This window comes from Atractosteus spatula, chromosome 25 (assembly GCF_055471065.1).
Source record: "Atractosteus spatula isolate fAtrSpa1 chromosome 25, fAtrSpa1.hap1, whole genome shotgun sequence".
Lineage (NCBI taxonomy): Eukaryota > Metazoa > Chordata > Actinopteri > Semionotiformes > Lepisosteidae > Atractosteus > Atractosteus spatula.
In genome coordinates, this window is record NC_142730.1 from 88,486 (window position 1) to 106,810 (window position 18,325).

The window sequence follows — 18,325 nt, forward strand, 5'->3', positions numbered from 1 at the left end:
GACCCACTTCACCCACTACTGATTCACAGCACCCACTCGAGTGACATGTGCAAGAGGCAACACAGCACCGTGGTGGGTAGAAAAGGAAGAAATTACTCCTCCAACTGAATTAAGAGCAAAGATATTTTAGGAGGAACGGACTGTAGAAGCCCTCAGTAGCATTTTCCAGGGTTCTCTCTGAAAGTGCCATGAGATCTTTCAGGAGCAAGTCTTAATACTGGCCCATCAGAGTTTTTTGGTATATTGATATTTAAAAGAAGCAGGCCTCCTGCTGGTCCACCAGCACCGCTGAGAGCAGCAGCTGGGTTTTCCTGGGAGGTCTCTCAGCCCAGTACGGACCAGGCTCCTCACCTGTAGGCCTCATGAGCTCAGCCTATGTGGTGGAAAAGCTGCTACCAGTAAAAAAAAACAATGATAGAAAGCTGACAACATCACTTCACTGGAGAGCAGTGAAGAAGGTATTTGGAATGCATTCAAAGACTTTTATTTTCTTTTTGACATGATTGTCCAAAGCTAGAAACTGTTTTTGTTACAGATATAATGGAACAAAATGTACTGACATTTTTGGAAATGTTAACAACTACTATTTTTTCTAATTTCTTAAGGAGAAAGGCATTTTGAGACAGCAGTTTTTGTAATCATATTACATAATCATAATACTTACAAATAAGTTTTGTGCTTCCTTTAATTGTTCTGTTTGTTTAGATAGCAGAATCCTAAACAAAGCAAGATATTTACATGCCTTCAGAAAGTATTCAGACCCCTCCACTTTTTTGTGTTGTAAACATATTTCAAAATGGATTTAATTGATTCTTTTTTATCAATTGACACACAATACCCCATAATGACAAAATGAAAACATGTTTTTAGGAATTTTTGCAAATTTATTTAAAAAAAATGAAATCTCTCATTTGTCTCCAACACAACAAAGTGTATAAAAAGTGGACGGGTCTGAATATGTCTGTATATTCCTCAGATATAGGTTTAAGTTTGATTGTTCAGGAAGATTAAGCAACTTTTAAAATATTGAAACATTTAAAACAGACTCAAAACTAATGTGAAGCCCTCATCATACAATTAAAGTACACTTTAGTATTCAACTTATTTATTATTTAATAGATCAGCATTTAGGTCAACATCAGAATTTGGAAAGATAACAGACTGGACAGATATCTTATATTTAATTGTATTTGTGAACCCGGACAGAGGTCTGTGGTGAAAACTGGCCTGGTGTGAGTGTCTGTCTGTGTGCCCTGAAATAGACTGGTGTCCTGTCCAGGCTGTATCCTGCCCTGTGCCTGTTGCTTGCCAAGATGGGCTCCAACTCTCCTGTGACCCTGATTTGGATGAAGTAGTGAGAAGACAGATGGTTGGAGCTGCTCGCCAGTGCTCAGAAGAAGAGTTGGATGGAGGCAAGAGACACCAGCAAGAGGAAGAGCTGCTGTCCTGCATGCCAGGCGCTGTTGCACAAGCTGCCCTTGCAGCACCTCACTTCTCCATTTAATGTTGCATCAAGAACTGTCAAGGCCCCCTTGGTACAGGCGTACTGGCTCAGGCATCCTTTCACAGTGCTTGCCTGGCCTTCAGCAAAAACCACTGTGGTAATAACAGAAAAAAACACAAATATGTATTATGCAAACAATCACAGAGAAGGAAGAAATGTTCCTTAATTATTAATTAGACACTTGTGCTCCAAAACTGTAATTGTGAGAATCAACCAGTTCTATTCTTCAAAGTCTTAGGGTGCATCAAATGTCATTCTATTTCATTCTGTTTTTGCATCTTGTCTTGCAAATGGAAATTTACATAATCACCCTTATGCCATTACAACCCACCCCGACTCAACAGGGCCTCTATAATAATATGAAGTCACCCAGTGGGAAGTACTTTCTTTCTCATATTTTCCTCCCAGGCTGGGTTTCATTCCAAGAGGTGCCTCTGACCTGAGGAGTGGAAGCAGCGGTCTTCATTCCCCAGGCAGTTCAGCTTCTCGGTGCAGTTGTTGTCCACACAGGTGAAGCACTGGCGGCCGTTGGGAGTGGTGTCTTTGTATGGGGCTGCAGATACACAGAGGACAGACAAGTTACCAAAATGATGCCCTCAAAAAGTAGCATCACCACCCTCTAATCCACTCTCCCTGGGTTTCAGAAGCTATGCAAGGCTGGGCTTGCTCCTGGAAGATGGGATGGAAGACCTCCAAGAAAAAAAAAGATGAAGGAGGTTGCCCATGTCAAAGGTATGGTGGGGAGTGCACTGCTGTAGGAGGCACCAGCCACTCAGCTGAGAGGACAAACCAAGGGCATGACCACTACTTGAGTCTTTCAAAGTCCAGTGGCACTGGGTTGAGATATAAAGCTGGGACATCCAAACCCTAATCCTGTCCTAACTGTCTAAATTCCATCCTGGGTTTGAACCATCTAGCCTACCTAAATACCCCCCCTTAACTCAATAGGTGAGGTAATTCATGTAGTGAGGGCAGCAGGTCAGTTTTGCATAATCTACTGCATAGTGGGGCTACAGGTGAATGACAGCTGATGACCTGCTACCATTCAGTGATGCATGCAGTGGGTCCCCTTTTACTGCAATATATGTAAATATTCTGCTATATTTGGAAAAACCAAGGTATTTATTAAAAATTGCTTGCCTAATACATAAGCCTTAAAGCCCACAGCTCTTATCTTCTGTTGTGATTAACATGTTTTTACAAATATGAAACAAATCTTATTGATGATACATGCAAAATAATTAAATCTGCAGAGAGTTTGTTCTGTGGAGAATCTTGGGGCTGCAATGAATTCTGCTTCCACATTGTTTAAAACACCTGGAGATATCATTGATATGGGCCTGATGGCCTCTCATTTAAAGCTTTTCTTATATTCTTAGGTTTTTATGATCCAACACACATATGAGCCCCCAGAACATAATCGATGTGTTCCTTTGATGCTCTTCGTGCAGCTGGGCTCACCGGGGAAAGGCGCAGTGTTGCAGAGATCCGTGCTACAGCACTGCGTTGCCACCGTCGTCCTTAAAAATCCTAGGTTTATGGAGATAGGTCCTCCACAGACAGGGGGCGCCACACACGTCTTTACAGATGCGTTTGTGATACCGCCTGTTGAAAACGAACAATTAAGGATGTTGCTAAATCGTATGTACCCACTAGGAAAGTACAATGCAGACTGTCTAATTAATAGTCCCTATACATTCTAACTCCAGTTGCAAAACCACATTTTATACAGTGAAGCCCACATATTCTTTAATAACTGTCTTCGTCTGGGCAGTACAGTTCCTTCTGCGTGTGTTTACGAAGTCAAGTCCTTAAGGTAATTTTTTCATTAATATGTAACAGATACTCGCGTTCATCATTTAGGTTTAGAGATAGGGTTAGGATTAAAGGTAGTGCTAGGATTAGACTTGGCCTAAATAAAAACATATAAACTAGTTATGACTGTTGGAATAATAGTGATATAGTGTTGTAATTTTTATAATACCTTATGTAGCCTCACAGAAAGTACTACAGTATGAATAAACTACTCAGACTGCATAAATATTGATGTAAAGTCAGTGTTTTTAATAATAGTAACTGTTTTTTATAACAGTTGGACATTCTGTCCACTGTCGAACAATGTTTATTCAAATGAAATAAATGCAGATCTCTCTGTTAAAATGTACAAAATTAGACACAATGCACTGCCTTTAACACTATGGTATTGTATAAGTTAAATTGCAATTAAGTATGTTTTACTTATTAAAAAATTGCCATATTTTGTCTAAAAGATTAACAAGAATAATTTATTTATTTATTGGAAAATAAATTCTCCATTAGGTGTTTTTGTGTTCATAGGGCTATCCATTGTGCCTCCAAACATGCTTTAAAGGTATTAAAGGTCTGATTGGAGCCATACAGCTTTGAAAAAATAAGTGAACTGAAATTGCCAGATGTATTTAATTCTAGTAATGTTTCATTTAAACTGTCACATGGATTCTGCAACTTCTGCAACATGGTAAGAGCTGTAAATGAATTGTTTAATTTCTAAACCGTTGGTCCGGTTTTGTAAAGGGAAGTCAGACACAGCGAAAAAATACTTGAGGACGAAGCTCAGCGTTTCTCCTACCTGCAGTGAAAGTTGTTGTTGCTGTTGCGGCGAGACAGGAGGTTTCTGAAGAGGAGCAGTCTTTCTCCTTCTCGCGACACGGCTGGGAATCAAACTGGGAACAGTCGAAACACCTAAGAGGGGAAACTACCGATAGGAGCAAAATAGAATTAGAAACGAGGAAAAAAAAAGCCTCTTGCTCCAGTGAGCTGCGATTAGGAGCTATGTAAAATCAAGCTAAAGATTTTCTGCACGTTTCACTTGTAAACCGTTTAATCAATAAATAAGCAAAACAAAAGTCTTGAAATCGATTCAAGACCCTAAAGTTGTCCTATCTTTAGTTAGATTACGGGGTTCAATAAATGAGCTCCCAGCGTCGCTGAGGAGTCTCACCTGGCTGCAACAGTCCGCAGAAAAGAACGGCTTTTACCAACAGGCTCATTGTCGTTGTTCACGAGTGGTGATGATCTGTGTAAATATTACACGGGCTGCAACTTTCAATTAATATAAAGCAAGGGGAAAAAACATGAAGTTTCATCTTAAACCGATTTCAAAAGAAATCTCAGCCGGTGCGTAATCTTCGTGGACGGTAATTGTTTCTCAACGTCTTGAAGGCTTAATCAATGCGGAAAGCTAAACCAGGATTTCTTACACTGTGAGATAAAAACAGACTTCCCTTCGTGGCTGTAGGAAGGGAGGAATAAATAATTTTATGTTCCAGTCACGAGTTCAAAACCGTGATGCCGCTTGCTTTATTAATTCGGCAGAAATTCCGCCAGATCCGGGATATCAGCAGTAGTAACACACTTCCATTCCGAACCTTTCCCTGATGATCTTGTCTGGACAAGTTGAGTTAGAGTTAGGAAAAACACAATGATTTAAGGAAAACAAGTAACTGTATGACATTCTGGTTGTACATGCTTAAATTAAGATAATTTGATGTATGATTTAATCGTTGAAAAATTACAGCTTGTTTTAGAGGAGTGGCTCTTGTTAGACTTCATACTAAATAAATCCCAAATGCATCATTTTTCTTCCAGGATCTCAAATGGCAATCGAACACCATTCTCACTAAATCTGTTTAATTTCAAACAAATATTTCCTTCCCTAGTGAAACCACAGCTGTGCTTTAAACGCTTAAATTCGGACAGTGTAACGTCTAGTTTGACCTCAGTTTGAAAGTGTTGTTTGAGGTTGTTTTTTTTGTTAAGGCTTAATAGGACATCAGTCTCAAGCAAGCACAAAAAATCAATGTACAGTATGACAGTTTCGTTGTAGTCGTTTTAAAAGGGTGTCATTTAAACTTTCATGGCTTAAAGAAAACTTAAGACGGCCTGTTAGCTCTGGTATTTTTTGTATATACTGCGTACGAAAACTGAAACGTTTTCAAAGATAAGATTTTTTTGGAACAGTTTGATTTTAAAGACAACTTTCAGGTAGTTATTGTTTAGCTTTTAACATATCTGTACATCTTACAAATAAGACGGGGATCTACGTTTATTATCCCTTAATTACAAGAGTGTAAAACGTCTACTTCTTGTGAAACATAAAATATATTTCCTAAATCCAGTCACAGTATTGACTGACGAAATGTGTTTTTAGCGCACTTTCGAAATTGGTTTTTGAAAGTGGCAACTTATTGCTTCAGATTTTTTAAACGTTTTTTAGTTTTCTAATTAGATTCGGATTCAATTTCTCCGGAGTTGTGAACAAAGTCAGTGTACAAGTTCGCATGTTGCGTTTGGTTTAATGACTCAACTCGATTTTTAGTTTGAGAGTTTTCTTTTTTCGTAGCTGGTTCAGAACATATGTTTTTTTAATGTCTGGCATTTTTTAGTACCTCGGTTCTAAACAGGTTTTGTGTCTTTACAGACGTGTCGGTATCAGTTCCACGTGAGTTAATAGTTAATTAATGAAACCAATTATTGACAGGTGTTGGGGCTACTGTATACACACCTGAAGGACTTGGGCTTCTCCAGCGCAAGGGGTGGACACTACTGCTGTAAAGACTGTGGACTATTCATTGCAGAGGAGCAGGAGGTGGAAACAGATCTGATCTAGATTCTTAAGTGATACAGCCCTGCTACCTAAAAAACAATGAGCAGTGATCTAGAAAGTTAATATTAATCCTTACACTTATATAACACTTTTCAGGACACTCCAAACTCAAGCTCAAGTTTATTGTCATTTGTACCCGACTACATTAAAATGCTTACTTGAGTGTTTTCCTCACATGAAAATCACATAACAGATGACATCATTGTTCTTGGAGACAGGAACATGGTAGTAGCTATAATAATAACCTGCATTTAGATAGCAGTGGTGTAAATCATGCAGTGGCAGTATTTTGAGTTCAATGCAAAAACAGAGGGGTGTAGGGGTAGTTTTTAAGAGGTGAAGTTTAGAAGTCCTGAGGCTGTGGGGTAGAGGCTTTCTTTAAACCTAGAGGTCTGGGCTTTTACACTCCTAAATCATCTGTCATAAGGAAGAAGAGAGAAGAGTTCATTCCCATTCTCAGGTGAACTTCACTCAAAAATACTATACAGATAACGGGGATCCCCTCCACCACCAGCAGGTTGCAGCCCCACCTGGATGATGCTCCAGTTCGCTCCCACACAGCAGCTCTCAGTGGGGAGGAGAACAGAGTGATGAAGCCGGTTCAGAGATGGGGATTATTAGGAGACCATGATTGGGAAAGGCCAATGAGAACTTTGGTCAGGATGCTGGGGTTAATAACAGAGATTGACTTGATTAACTTCTTAGGCATATGATGGATCCATCATGGGTTAGAAATCCAGTTCTGGGGGACCAGCAGGTTCCTGGTTTTCCTTCCAAGCTGTGCACTTAATCACTTAATCGAAATCACCAATTGCTTATTTAGATAACTCAAAGTTTTTCCTTTGCTCTTGAGAAACTGGAGATTTAAAGAGAGCTGCTGAACAGCAGCCCTTGATGACTGAAGACAGGCTCCCTGGTCCTATTTCATTGTTGTTTTCCAAATCTTATTTTCATTTTCAAACTCTAATATATTCTAAAATTAGATTATAAAAACACAGGTGATGTGTATTAAACATAGAGTTATTTCCAGATCTTTGCAATACTGTGAGTACAAATTTCAAGTTACCTTTTAAATGGCAGCATTCAAAAAGTTTGTTTCACTTTTATGCTTGTTTTGAATCTGAAAACAATTTGAACCTTGATAATTAAATAGGTTATTCATCTAGTTCAATCAATTCTAAAAAAAAATCTCCTTTGACATTTTAATCAAAAGTACACAGCTACCACACCACTAGGTGATTGTGTGTCTACATAAAATATTTAAGAAGTGAGCTGATAGGTTTAATGATTGTGTAAGTTGTTACTTATACATTCTGTACAATTTGGTGTGGCTGTGGTTCTCCAGATCAGACGAAAGTGATAATTGTTTTTTAAAAAAAATATGCATTCATATTATCCATGATAAAAGTATAACCTCTGAACCACAAAAAGAGTATCATTGCGTTGTCGGAAGAAGGTCAGATTGTTGATTTTGCATTGTCAAATGCTTTTGAGTACAGTTATAGTGTGCCTGCAGCTTGAAACAGCACCGCCAGAGTTCGCCACCTCTCTCGTAGTTTGGTTATTCCAGATAGCTGAGGGTTGACCACAGTTGTGTCAGTGAAGACAGGAGTGGCCCAGACACACAGAGCTCGACAAGACTTTGACTTGTGGTAGACATAAGAAAAACGGTAACAGGTTTTACCTGGTTGTCGTTTTTAAAATGAAATTCCATTCTCATTTTGCTTATCTTGTTGTATAAAATGATTAGTTTACAATAAGTAAAACAAAGCTACAGTAAAATATGCTACCACACCAAAGTTATCTATGGTCTATGGCCTGTATGAATCGCAGCGAGGTGCAGCTTCACATAAAGGCACTGCCAAGGTTATAGTACGGGAGTGCAAAAGGCAAACATTAATAAAATTGAGAAATAATGCAAATGTTCCTGATACTGTTTTTATCATACAATGATATCAAAGTTCATAGAGATAATTCAGCATCATCTTCCATTAAGCAAACAATTTTTGCTCCTCATGTGTGTCTTGATTCAGATGCCCGGTGCCAGGCCTGCTCTGGGTGAAATGGTCTGTTTGTTCTTGGGTCAACTGGCAGCCTTAACCAGACACCAGCGGTGCCCAGTCCTGGTGCCCCACACAGCTGCTGGGTTTCATCCCAGATCATTGACAGCTCAACTGACCTGAGAAGCTGCTTCATTGGAATATCTGCATTTTATTTCTAGTCACAAGTTTGGGATTTTATTTCACTTACAAAATGCAACAGTTAAAGCTCCAACTTGTGTAAGAGCTGGGAGCTCTAACTAACAGCACTAACTAACAAAATCAAGTAGGTAGACCTGTCTGTCTGGGACCATTACTGGATAGTACTTAATAAATCCTGCCCTCAGCGTGGAAGATGCTTCTCCAGCCATCCCGAAATGGGATGCTGCTGCCACCTCCTGTTCGGTTGTGGCTTTACAACAAGAGTTTGATCACGTTGTAGGGAAAAGCCTGTAACACCCGGCAGTTATTCAGATGAGCAGACGCCCTGCAACTGGTTTATTTAACTGAGTGCTTTAGGAATTAGGTTCTGTAACACAGTGGTGATAAGAGCAAGGATGATAACACAACAGAGGGTCAAAGGTAAATGAAGCTGTGAGTGAGATTACAGATTTGGTCAATTTAAAGATAACAATTAAGTAATTCCAGTATTCCCAGCACATCCCAACCCAGGCGATTTGGATGAGCTCCAGGGAGGTCAAAGTCACTTTGTTTGAGATAAGAGGTTGCTGGGGAAAAAAAATCTGGAGAGGCAAACAGGAAAGATTGGGGAAAGCAGAAGGTGCGTTTCTGAAGTCGTGGTCATTGGAGGAGCCTGGCGGCCAGGAGGCCGAGTGGCAGCAGTGGTCCGAGGAGCCCATGAGGCCCAGCGCTGTTGCAGAGGTTCCCCTTGCAGCAGTACGACCTCACCGACACGGTTCTGTTCAGCGACTTCGCTCCCACTTTCTCACACACATTCCTGGAGGCACATCCTTTTGCAGTCAAAGTCGTCTGTCCATCAGTAACTTAGAGCAAACCAGACAAAAAAGAAATCTGTTCTTAATTTTCTTTAACAAGGCTATCAAAGACAGAGTCAGCCAACAGTCTTAGTGACCCTTTATGCCTCTCAAAGTCACTGTGTGGTCCTGCATGACTCAGATGCCAAATGTCATGGTTGTACAGTACCTCCAGTTGGGTCTTCTACTAGATGGGCCCAGTGAAAGATATTTTAGGCAAATCAGTGGTTCCCAGCCTGGTCCATGTCTTCCGGTTTTTGCTCCAAATTTGCTTGCTTAAATGCTTAATCACAATCTCATTGATTATCTGTTTGGCCTATATTTGTGAATTTGCTTTCAGTTCTTAAAAGGTCAGATGGGATTCTAACTGGTATCAACACAGTACTGATTTCTGAGTTTCAGAACTGCCCTCGTTCAGGTGTACTGCCTGGACTGTAACCAACTGGATCTCTGCAGTAGGGAAATTCCTCCCATCACTGTATGTGCCTGATACAGCATCATTCCTATTGTATTTTGTGTCTGATACTGTGTTGCATTCACCCTGTGTCTGTACATCAACTGATCATAAATAATCAATGATCATTTAATGATAATAAGTGAATATGAATTGATCAACTCACAGAGCTGTTCAGTCATAAATATCAGGAGGCAGATTGATGAGACTAAAGTATTTGAAAACTAGCCTTAAAATCAGGTATTCTTGGTATTAAGGAATGATGGAAGAAACAAGTAAATTAGAAGTGTAAGTAAGAAGACGCATCAATTAAACTATTGATTGGCACTGGGGGTGTAGATCTGAGCTGAAATGAAAAATAGCAGACAATGCTCCTCCAAGATCAGGGTTGGCAAATAGTGAGCTAGAGGAGTGACAACAATGTGAGAGTTCGCTATTACTCACAGACATCCTTGAAGCACCGGTCTTCATTATCCAGGCACTGCACTTTCTCATAATTGGAGCATTGCAGATCCAGGACGGAGCACATCACGCACTCCAGTCCGTTGGCCTTCCCCTCATCCACCACTGGAATCAGACAGAACAGCCGGTTGTTCAGTGCATGAGAGAGAGGGGGACAAAAGACATTCACAATTGCTTTAATAGTTTTGCGTGATGCAGCATACCATGATTTGCTTCTCCAAATGGGCCTTTAAAGTCTGCATTTATGGCACAAAAACCTTGTGGTGTTCACAAAATTGCCATACCGCTTTTTTATGGTTTTCTCTGAAGGATTTTACCAGGTCAAGCTTTCATGCAGTCAAGCAAACCATAACTATTACTGCTCTAATTGAATAAACGATTGCCATGACATAACCCAATTGCTCGAAAAAAAGACAGACATTGAAAACTCTAATGTTATTCCTTTTCTACAACAGGGTTTCCTTAAAGAGCTACTCAAACTGCATTTCAGTAGTTCTGTCAAATTGTAATTTGGTGTGTTTGCAATGTTTTAGGGTCTTGGTATTAACCTGGAACATCAAAGTTATTGCACAGGTCTGTTGTACAGCATGAGGTATTTGAAATGCTTCGGACAGAGCCTTGGTTCACAGACAGAACTTCTCCACAGTCCTGCCTTGTGGAGCAAGCTCTGGTCTTCACAATTCTCTTCATATTCCCTGGGGAAAAAAGAAAAGAATAGAAAATCAGAACCATCGGACCCTAACTGTCCAAGTCCTTGTGCAGACACATTATCTTTCTTAGAGAACTTGATACCTAATCAGTAAAAGTGATACTATAACAATAATTAATTTTGTTTTATAATGTGTTTTTCAGCACAAGGTAGAACCACCAAGAGTGGACACACTTTCACCACACAAGAGTCCAGCTGGAGTCCAACTCAGATAGCCCAGGTGGGGAAGCAAAGAATACTTCACCAACTGAACTGAGGGGTCACACCCAACAGACTGGACTGCAGATGCTTAAAGCCTTCACAGGTAGAAATAATAACAGCTCCTGATATGAAGCCTAGTGGGGCAATTGCCTCATGAGCGAGTGACTGAATGTGAACAAGCTTGAAACCTGCGTGCTGTACGTAAGTCACTTTTTGAGCTTAAGATGTTTTGAGTGGGAGAAAATGGAATACACCTGTGTATGGACAGCTTTCACCTACAAACATGATTCTATAGAAGCAATGCAACCGAACAACTTTCTTAAAAACTGTTGCAATCCCTATTCTTGTTCGGATTGCTAGCAATGTATTTTGAGCATTGCAGTACTACTTTAGAGACACTCAAATCAATCTAATAGCTAAGATTTTAATTTTTTCTTCTTGCAAATGATGAACAGCACGGAGTGAGATTCTGCAGTGTCAAAGGTTCAATTTACAGTGGAAAATAAGTAAATGGCACAGATTTACTTAATGCTTTCAGTCAAGCCATGATGCTGCTGGGGCAGAACATCTAGGGTTCAATTGCTGTTCCTGCTCACAATGGGTAGCAGTGGACTCCTTGTGTCACTCCACTGCCTTCCTGCCCAGTGACCAGTGATGCTCCAGGGCAAGTCACCGTCTTCTGTAATATAGAACAGCGCAACTGCTCTTACCGCTCTTTTCTACAAGCGTTGATGAGGCACACACAGTCTCTGATGACGAGCACAATTGTTGCTGGGGACTGCAGATCTCATTACCCATGGCTACACACCTGTAGCACTTCAGAGTCGAGGCTGTCAGAGAATTGAAGAAGACATAGAGCCCAAAAGTCAATGATGGGTTATTTGTCAGCAGCACTAAGTTTTTGACTGTGAAGCAAAAGTGGGCAGGTGAAGATGACTTTCTTTTCCTTTGGTTGACGCTTTTCCAATGATATGCCCACCTGGTTGAAGTTATCAGCTGTGGCTTTGTGTATTGGCTCACAGCAATAACCAGGGGCTGAGGTCAGCAACAGCTCCTTGCACAGGGGCGGGTAGGTAAACCCTTGCTACCAGCTTGCAGTTCTCCTGACCTGTGAATACCTCTGGAAACAACCTACCCCACCATATTTTTTTTCTTATTTTATAGAAAATAAACTTCAAAAAAGGGGGATCCGGTGTGAATTACTTCGGAGCACGCCAGCAGTGACACAGAACCAGCTGTAAAGCTGCCAGTGCTGGAAGGGACCTGCTAGAAGCCAGCTCAGCCAGGCAGCACAGGGACAGTGACATAGATGCCATCAGGAAGTTGCCCAGTAAGTTTATGGAAATTGTAGTTCTGTGTATTGTAGAGTTGTGACTGATCATAGCCAGTTTTTATACCCAGCTGCCTGTGATTGACATAACCCTTTGAGTGTTGGCAGGCAGCATTAGCCGCTGCCTGAAAAGAAGGCTCCACAGCCGAAACATTATGTTTCTTTTCTTGTCTTTTCAGCATGGAATAATCCTTTACTTGTTACTTTGCAGCCTACGCATGCTGACGCAGCTTCCTACATTAGCTACTGCCTGGCATAAATAAGTATTAAGACAAGGTTACGCACTCACACAGGAGAAAGGAAGATCAGACATCTTTTGACACTTTCTTAACTGCACAGCGACTCACAACCAATCGGTGCCAATTGCAGGAGTGCCACCATGACTGATGTAATCTCGGGCCAGCAGGAAACTGAGAGGTCACTGTTTCACCAGGAGTCTTGCCAACTAATTGCAACTCTGCTCTTGCACTTTGCCAATTGCACTTTGAGAAAATCTACCATGAAAGGCAGTATGGAAAGTAAACATTATTATGATTAATAATTTATCACCACTGCTCTGGCGATTCCTGTCAGGCAGTGATATTTCACAGGACTGATCCCATGATATCCTGAATTATTAAAATCAGCCTGTGCTTAAATAAATGTATTTACCTGATGAGTCATTTGGGATTATATAGCAATATTTATAACAAGGGGAACACAACTCCTATCCTGAGGGGCCAGATGGTCCTTGATTTTTTTAATTACTTAATTGGACAAGATGAAACCTTGTCTTGTTCTAAAGGTGCTGGAGATTCAAAGACTCATAAAACCTGCCCGACAGGGACATTTGAGGACTGGAGTTGGGCTCCTAATTTACACTAATTTTGATTTTTAAAAGATTTTAAGAACTTGTGTAGTCTTGACAGAGTTTTAAGAAGGAAATGGAGGGTAATCTCGGGTCTGAGAGACATTTGTTGTCCAAGAAGATTAAAATTAATAAAATTAATTTGCATTGCAATAAAAAGTTATTTGATTGAAGTTTATATAGTATTGGAGATTATCCTGACCAGAATAAAATAATTCACTCAAACCTGGAATATGTTCCATCCCCAAGATTAAATAAAGCTCAGTACTGGGAAACATACTTTTTTCTCACGCTATGCATTTGGTGTCTCACAGAGGACATTCCCAAACTATATAATACATGGGTTTATATATTTCTTCTTTTACTTTTCTTATACCTATTCTAGAGGCAAAATTTCTGTTTTGAAAATTAGAAACCAAAACAGAACCCAGTATTACACTGAAAGAGGACGTACCCAGCTATTTTTTAATTTTCTTCTCTTCACTTAAAATAAGAACATTAGAAAGATGATTTCTATTAAGTTAAAATTATATAAATATTAAAGTAAAGAATATATTGTAATTAATGGTAACATGATACTGAGAGCAAGACAGAGGAGAGTCAGAAATTAACGACAACAGCATTTAAATATCCGATTGTTTTTGTTCTGTATCTTTGGATGAAGAATAGAATTTTGGACTTTAGGTTCAGAAGACAGAAACTCAAGAAGGTAAAGGACATGAGCTCCTTTGTCTCAGCACGGTGAATGTTTCCCCATCAGAAATCCTGTGTAATTGTGCATGAAGAGAAAGCTTACCTGAGCAGAGCAGTCCGCAGAAAAGGGAAACACTCAGCAGGAGCTGCATTTTGAAAGCTGCAGGGGTGCAAGAGGTCTGGCACCCAGGTACTGGAGCTGTTCGAATACTTATACGAATGCAGACGGTATAACCCGGAAGTAAGTGGAAGAGGACGACGGGGAGGAGATGATGAGGATCAGGAGAGGTTGACAGACGGGGGCATGACGGTGAACTGGTGCTCAAGGGGCGTGGCCAGGGTAAACAAGTCCAAGGAGTCCAGGGGGGAAATCCGCGGCGAAGTCCAAGAGTCCAATACCAGGTAATCCAAACGAGACAGGACAAACCGAGTTAAAAACCGTAACGGGATCCGATACAAGGACAAGGAATAAAACTGGGGATGTTGATGCCAGGCGCTCTGACCCCCTGAACTCAGCTGGATCAGGATGCCTATAGGAGGCCTATGCCCTCAAGCACAGATGTAGGTCGACTCGATGGTAGGCGGGCCTCCTGGCATCTATCTTCCAATGCAGAGCCAGGAGTAGCACGAGTGCCAGGATTAAATAAGGAGGGCAGAATAGGAGGCAGGTGGACATAATCAACTAAAATGTAAAAGAGCCAGAGTGCCTTTAAGAGGAGAGATTACGATTGTGACAAAGACAAATGAGCTGGATGGGTGGAGGAACAGCAACACATCATATGGTGTCATTTGTAATTAAAATGCTTTATGATCTGGAATTCAGTCATTGTGCAATTCAACTAGAACACAATATCTAAAACAATCAAGATGGAAAGTGCATCATTTGGGTTGCGTTTTATTGCGAGTTATTTTATGTGATCTGTAGTTACTCAATGTCTTAAGGGCTGCTATAAAATCCACATTGTGGAGTTTTGTGTCCAAAGACTCATAAAGCTCTGCATTATTTCACGATGATCAGCACTACTGAAACCTTTCAATGGCCATTCTCCAGGTGTTCAAAGGTTCAGAACTTTCAGCTGTGTTTCTGCCAGCGGAAGCAGGAGTTCTGGATCCTGCTGCTCTCTTGGCTGCTCCCCTAGCTGACAACTCGCACATTCTTCCCAATCATCAGGAGATCGATTTTACAAGATTGTGTTGAGGCTGAGATGCCTTTCTATTGATGGACTGATCTGCAATGCAAAGAACAACTAGGCCTGTGCAGTACTGGGACAGAAGACCTCTAAAGAAATCATACCGTTCTGGAAGTGGTGGGCCAAGAGCTATACCATTCTGCAGCTAGCAGCTGTCTAGCTACCAGCATGTCTTTAGATTGTGGGAGGAACCCCAGATGGACATAGGGAGAACATGCAAACTCCACACAGAAAGCAGCCCACCTCTGGAATTGAATTCCAGACTCCAGTGCTGTCAAGGTAGCAATGCCAACCACTGCACCTCCATGCCACCTCGTGTTCCTTGGGCCCAGGGCTGGCCCTTCCAGTCTGTGGTGCTAGGCAAGACTGTGAAAAGGGGCCCCTCCAGACCACAGTCTGCACAGACACTCCTATTATCAGCTCCCAACACAACAAGATTTTACTATTTAGAACAATAAATCATAACCAGAAGTCTTTTATTAACCAGTGTTGAAGAATATAACTTACTGTATAGACAAGGACCAAGGCCTGCATTTTATAAAGATGAAGTGTCTTAACTGAAATTAATAAAAAGGAGCATTAATAACAATAATGATAAACGGAATTTGTTACTTCCAAATTTTAGCAAATCATAATTTACAAATTACTGCAGTGAAACCGTTGTAGAAAGGAATTCGAGAAATAAAACATGAAAATAAGTAATAAAAAAAACACTCAATAACAATGGAGGTAAGATCAGTAAGGCTTAGAAGATGGGAAAGTTAAAAAAACGTTCTATAAATCAGTTTGCCCATATTGTCGACCTCAGGTGTGAATCAGCTTGAGCGCTGAAAAGCTCCTCTCTGCTCCTGCCGTTGGGAGAGAGACCGGAATCCGAAGCGCCACAGGTTGGGCTCACAGTACCTCCATTGAATGAAACACAGGAGAAACCGCGAGAATAACAACGCGTTTTAATGCCGATCGCGTCCTGTATGATCGCTGAACTGTCTGTTGTACAGTCCATTAGCTTCCACGCTTTTGCTTGGCCGGGCAGCTCCGATTTTTGGCCATGGGGAACAGCGTCCATATTAGAAACCATCTTAAATTAGTTCCAGTATCCTGCAGCTTTACAACCATCGCCGTTTTCAGTCTTTTATAGCTTCATCTTGGCTTTGCGCTCACTTTCTCAGCGAAGTAAGACCTGTAGTGTAATTTCCGGGGTCGTAATAATGTTCAAAGCTAGGATAAAAACATATTTGTTTAGTCAAGGTTTCAGATATACTTAGGAATAGCAAGACATGCAAACTACCAATTACTGTTTTCATTGTCATTCACCGATATGACAATTTGTCATCTCTCTTCTATCCACCCATTCCAAGGTGGACTGTTTGGAGGTCCAGGTCCAGAATCCAGCTCCTTTTATCCGCCGTAAAATCAACAGTCGACAACGGGTTGACAGACCGGGGGGCGTGACGACGGTGATCCGGTGCTCGGGCGACATGGGGCAGGCAAACAAGTCCAAACAGTCCAGGGTCCAGGAACCGGGAGATCCGGCCAAGTCAAACAAGGTTAAGATCCAGAACAGGGAAACGAGACCAGGCATCCCCGGACTCAGACGGTCTCTCCTGGACCCGCTGGTAGGCAGGTTTCCGGGCGTCCATCTCCCAATGCTGAGCCAGGAATACCGAGAGCCCCCGCCTTAAATAAAGACAAAACAGGGGGCAGGTGCACGTAATCAACTAAAATACTAAAGGGTCGGAGTGCCCTTAAGAGAAGGGATGACGATTGTGACAGTTGGACGCTATCATACTGTACATGATTTTGTATTTCCCATCTTATAATAAAATACAGACGACTCTCGTATGTGTTCATTCTAATTTAACCCGGTGCCGGCCCGAGGAGGACAGCTCCCCACTTTCGGACCGAGGTTCCTCTCAAGCTTTCTTCCTTCCTCAGTCTAGGGGAGTTTTTCCTTGCCACTGTCTCTTTAGGCTTGCTCACTGGGGGGTTCAGCCCCGGAAATCTGTTAATAGCGATATAGCGCTTTGTGACAATGTCCATTGTAAAAAGCGCTATACAAATAAAACGTAATTGAATTTAATTTAATGTCCTGTACAGATCGACAGACGCTCTCCATATCTCAAACAGTGATTATTGACACTGCTCTTACGGACAAACATTTCCATAATCAGTCACTAATTTTAGCGATGGTTCCGCAGTTACTGTATTTGTCTGATGCATGCACTTCATATTAATAAAATAATATTGTCGCGTCCACCATACAGTACTTGCCCATACCGTACGTGTTCCAGTCTTTTCCTAAGAAGTACAGAATTTGGAGTTGATTTTCACCTCTGGCGATGTTAGCTAATGTTTCACTCCTAAACACCATTAATGACTTCTCTACGAATTAAGGACAATAAATCTGTATTTGATGCAAAATATATCTCTCAGAAAAATATATACCCGTTACATAGCATATATAAAGAACAGTAATTGAATCTATATAATAACTGCTCAGACTGTACATCTCTAATACTGTCATTCGATTAATAGAAAAACCGATAGGAAAAAAATCACCTGCTCGTCGGATTAGCCTGTTGCTTTTTCTGGTGGTGTGTTTTCATCACAGGTGACTTACTGTAGTGAAATAGCGCAAAGGATTTGTGTTAAAAACTGCAACTTTTTTGCCCTGGAGGGCGGGCAATTTTGAGCAAGAATTTCCCATCAATAAGGGGCCTAAACAAAAACAAATTGCGCTATGCAATTGTTCTAGACATCCCTGCTATTAACTCAAATTTGAGAAGGAAAAGTATATAATGTACCGAAACTTCTGGGCGCCTCCGGGCTGTGAGTAACCTTGTTTACAAATTTGATAAAATCGAGACTTCTTTCTTCTCGGACGTGTGACAGATATTTCAAAACAACATCTTAAAAACGTCTTCGAGAAGCGAACTGCAGCCTGATATAAATATTCATACTGAAAATGTTTCTCGGAGATTTACAGAACCCGATTACATTACAAAGAATGTGGATTTTTAAGTGATAGTCTGAGATAGAAGCGCTTAGTCATAAAGGGTCAGTATTGGATTTATCAGGCAGCTGTGTCCTAAATTGCGACCTAGTTAATTCAAGAAGGGCATTTATGTTGAAATATCCCAGATATGGGCACATAACTAGTAATGCGAAATTCAATAGCAATCAGTCGCGAAACAAACGAGAACAGCAGCTGCGGGTTTGAGTTCGACTATGATTCGCATTATATCGGCTTGTAGTC

At 40.9% G+C, this 18,325-nt stretch overlaps 2 protein-coding genes and 1 long non-coding RNA gene across 3 annotated transcripts; 1 reads left to right on the forward strand and 2 right to left on the reverse strand.

The window, feature by feature from the left end:
- Window positions 1-461: 461 nt before the first annotated feature.
- LOC148814887 (phospholipase A2 inhibitor and Ly6/PLAUR domain-containing protein-like) lies at window positions 462-4,767 on the reverse strand. Its single transcript, XM_088905635.1, has 5 exons — window positions 4,485-4,767; window positions 4,113-4,238; window positions 2,966-3,109; window positions 1,944-2,057; window positions 462-1,596 (listed from the first exon to the last, which is right to left on the reverse strand). Exons 1-5 carry the CDS (start codon window positions 4,531-4,533, stop codon window positions 1,391-1,393), a joined length of 639 nt encoding a protein of 212 aa, XP_088761761.1. The 5' UTR covers window positions 4,534-4,767; the 3' UTR covers window positions 462-1,390.
- On the forward strand, window positions 3,231-16,835 carry LOC148814888 (uncharacterized). The gene is made up of 4 exons (XR_016086077.1): window positions 3,231-3,320; window positions 10,952-11,112; window positions 12,174-12,339; window positions 16,428-16,835. It is a non-coding gene; the product is annotated as an uncharacterized LOC148814888 (long non-coding RNA).
- Window positions 8,141-14,070, reverse strand: LOC148814889 (phospholipase A2 inhibitor and Ly6/PLAUR domain-containing protein-like). The gene is made up of 5 exons (XM_088905634.1): window positions 13,983-14,070; window positions 11,720-11,839; window positions 10,648-10,794; window positions 10,082-10,204; window positions 8,141-9,192 (listed from the first exon to the last, which is right to left on the reverse strand). The coding sequence occupies exons 1-5, from the start codon at window positions 14,029-14,031 to the stop codon at window positions 8,990-8,992; spliced, it is 642 nt and encodes a 213-aa protein (XP_088761760.1). The 5' UTR covers window positions 14,032-14,070; the 3' UTR covers window positions 8,141-8,989.
- Window positions 16,836-18,325: the final 1,490 nt, after the last annotated feature.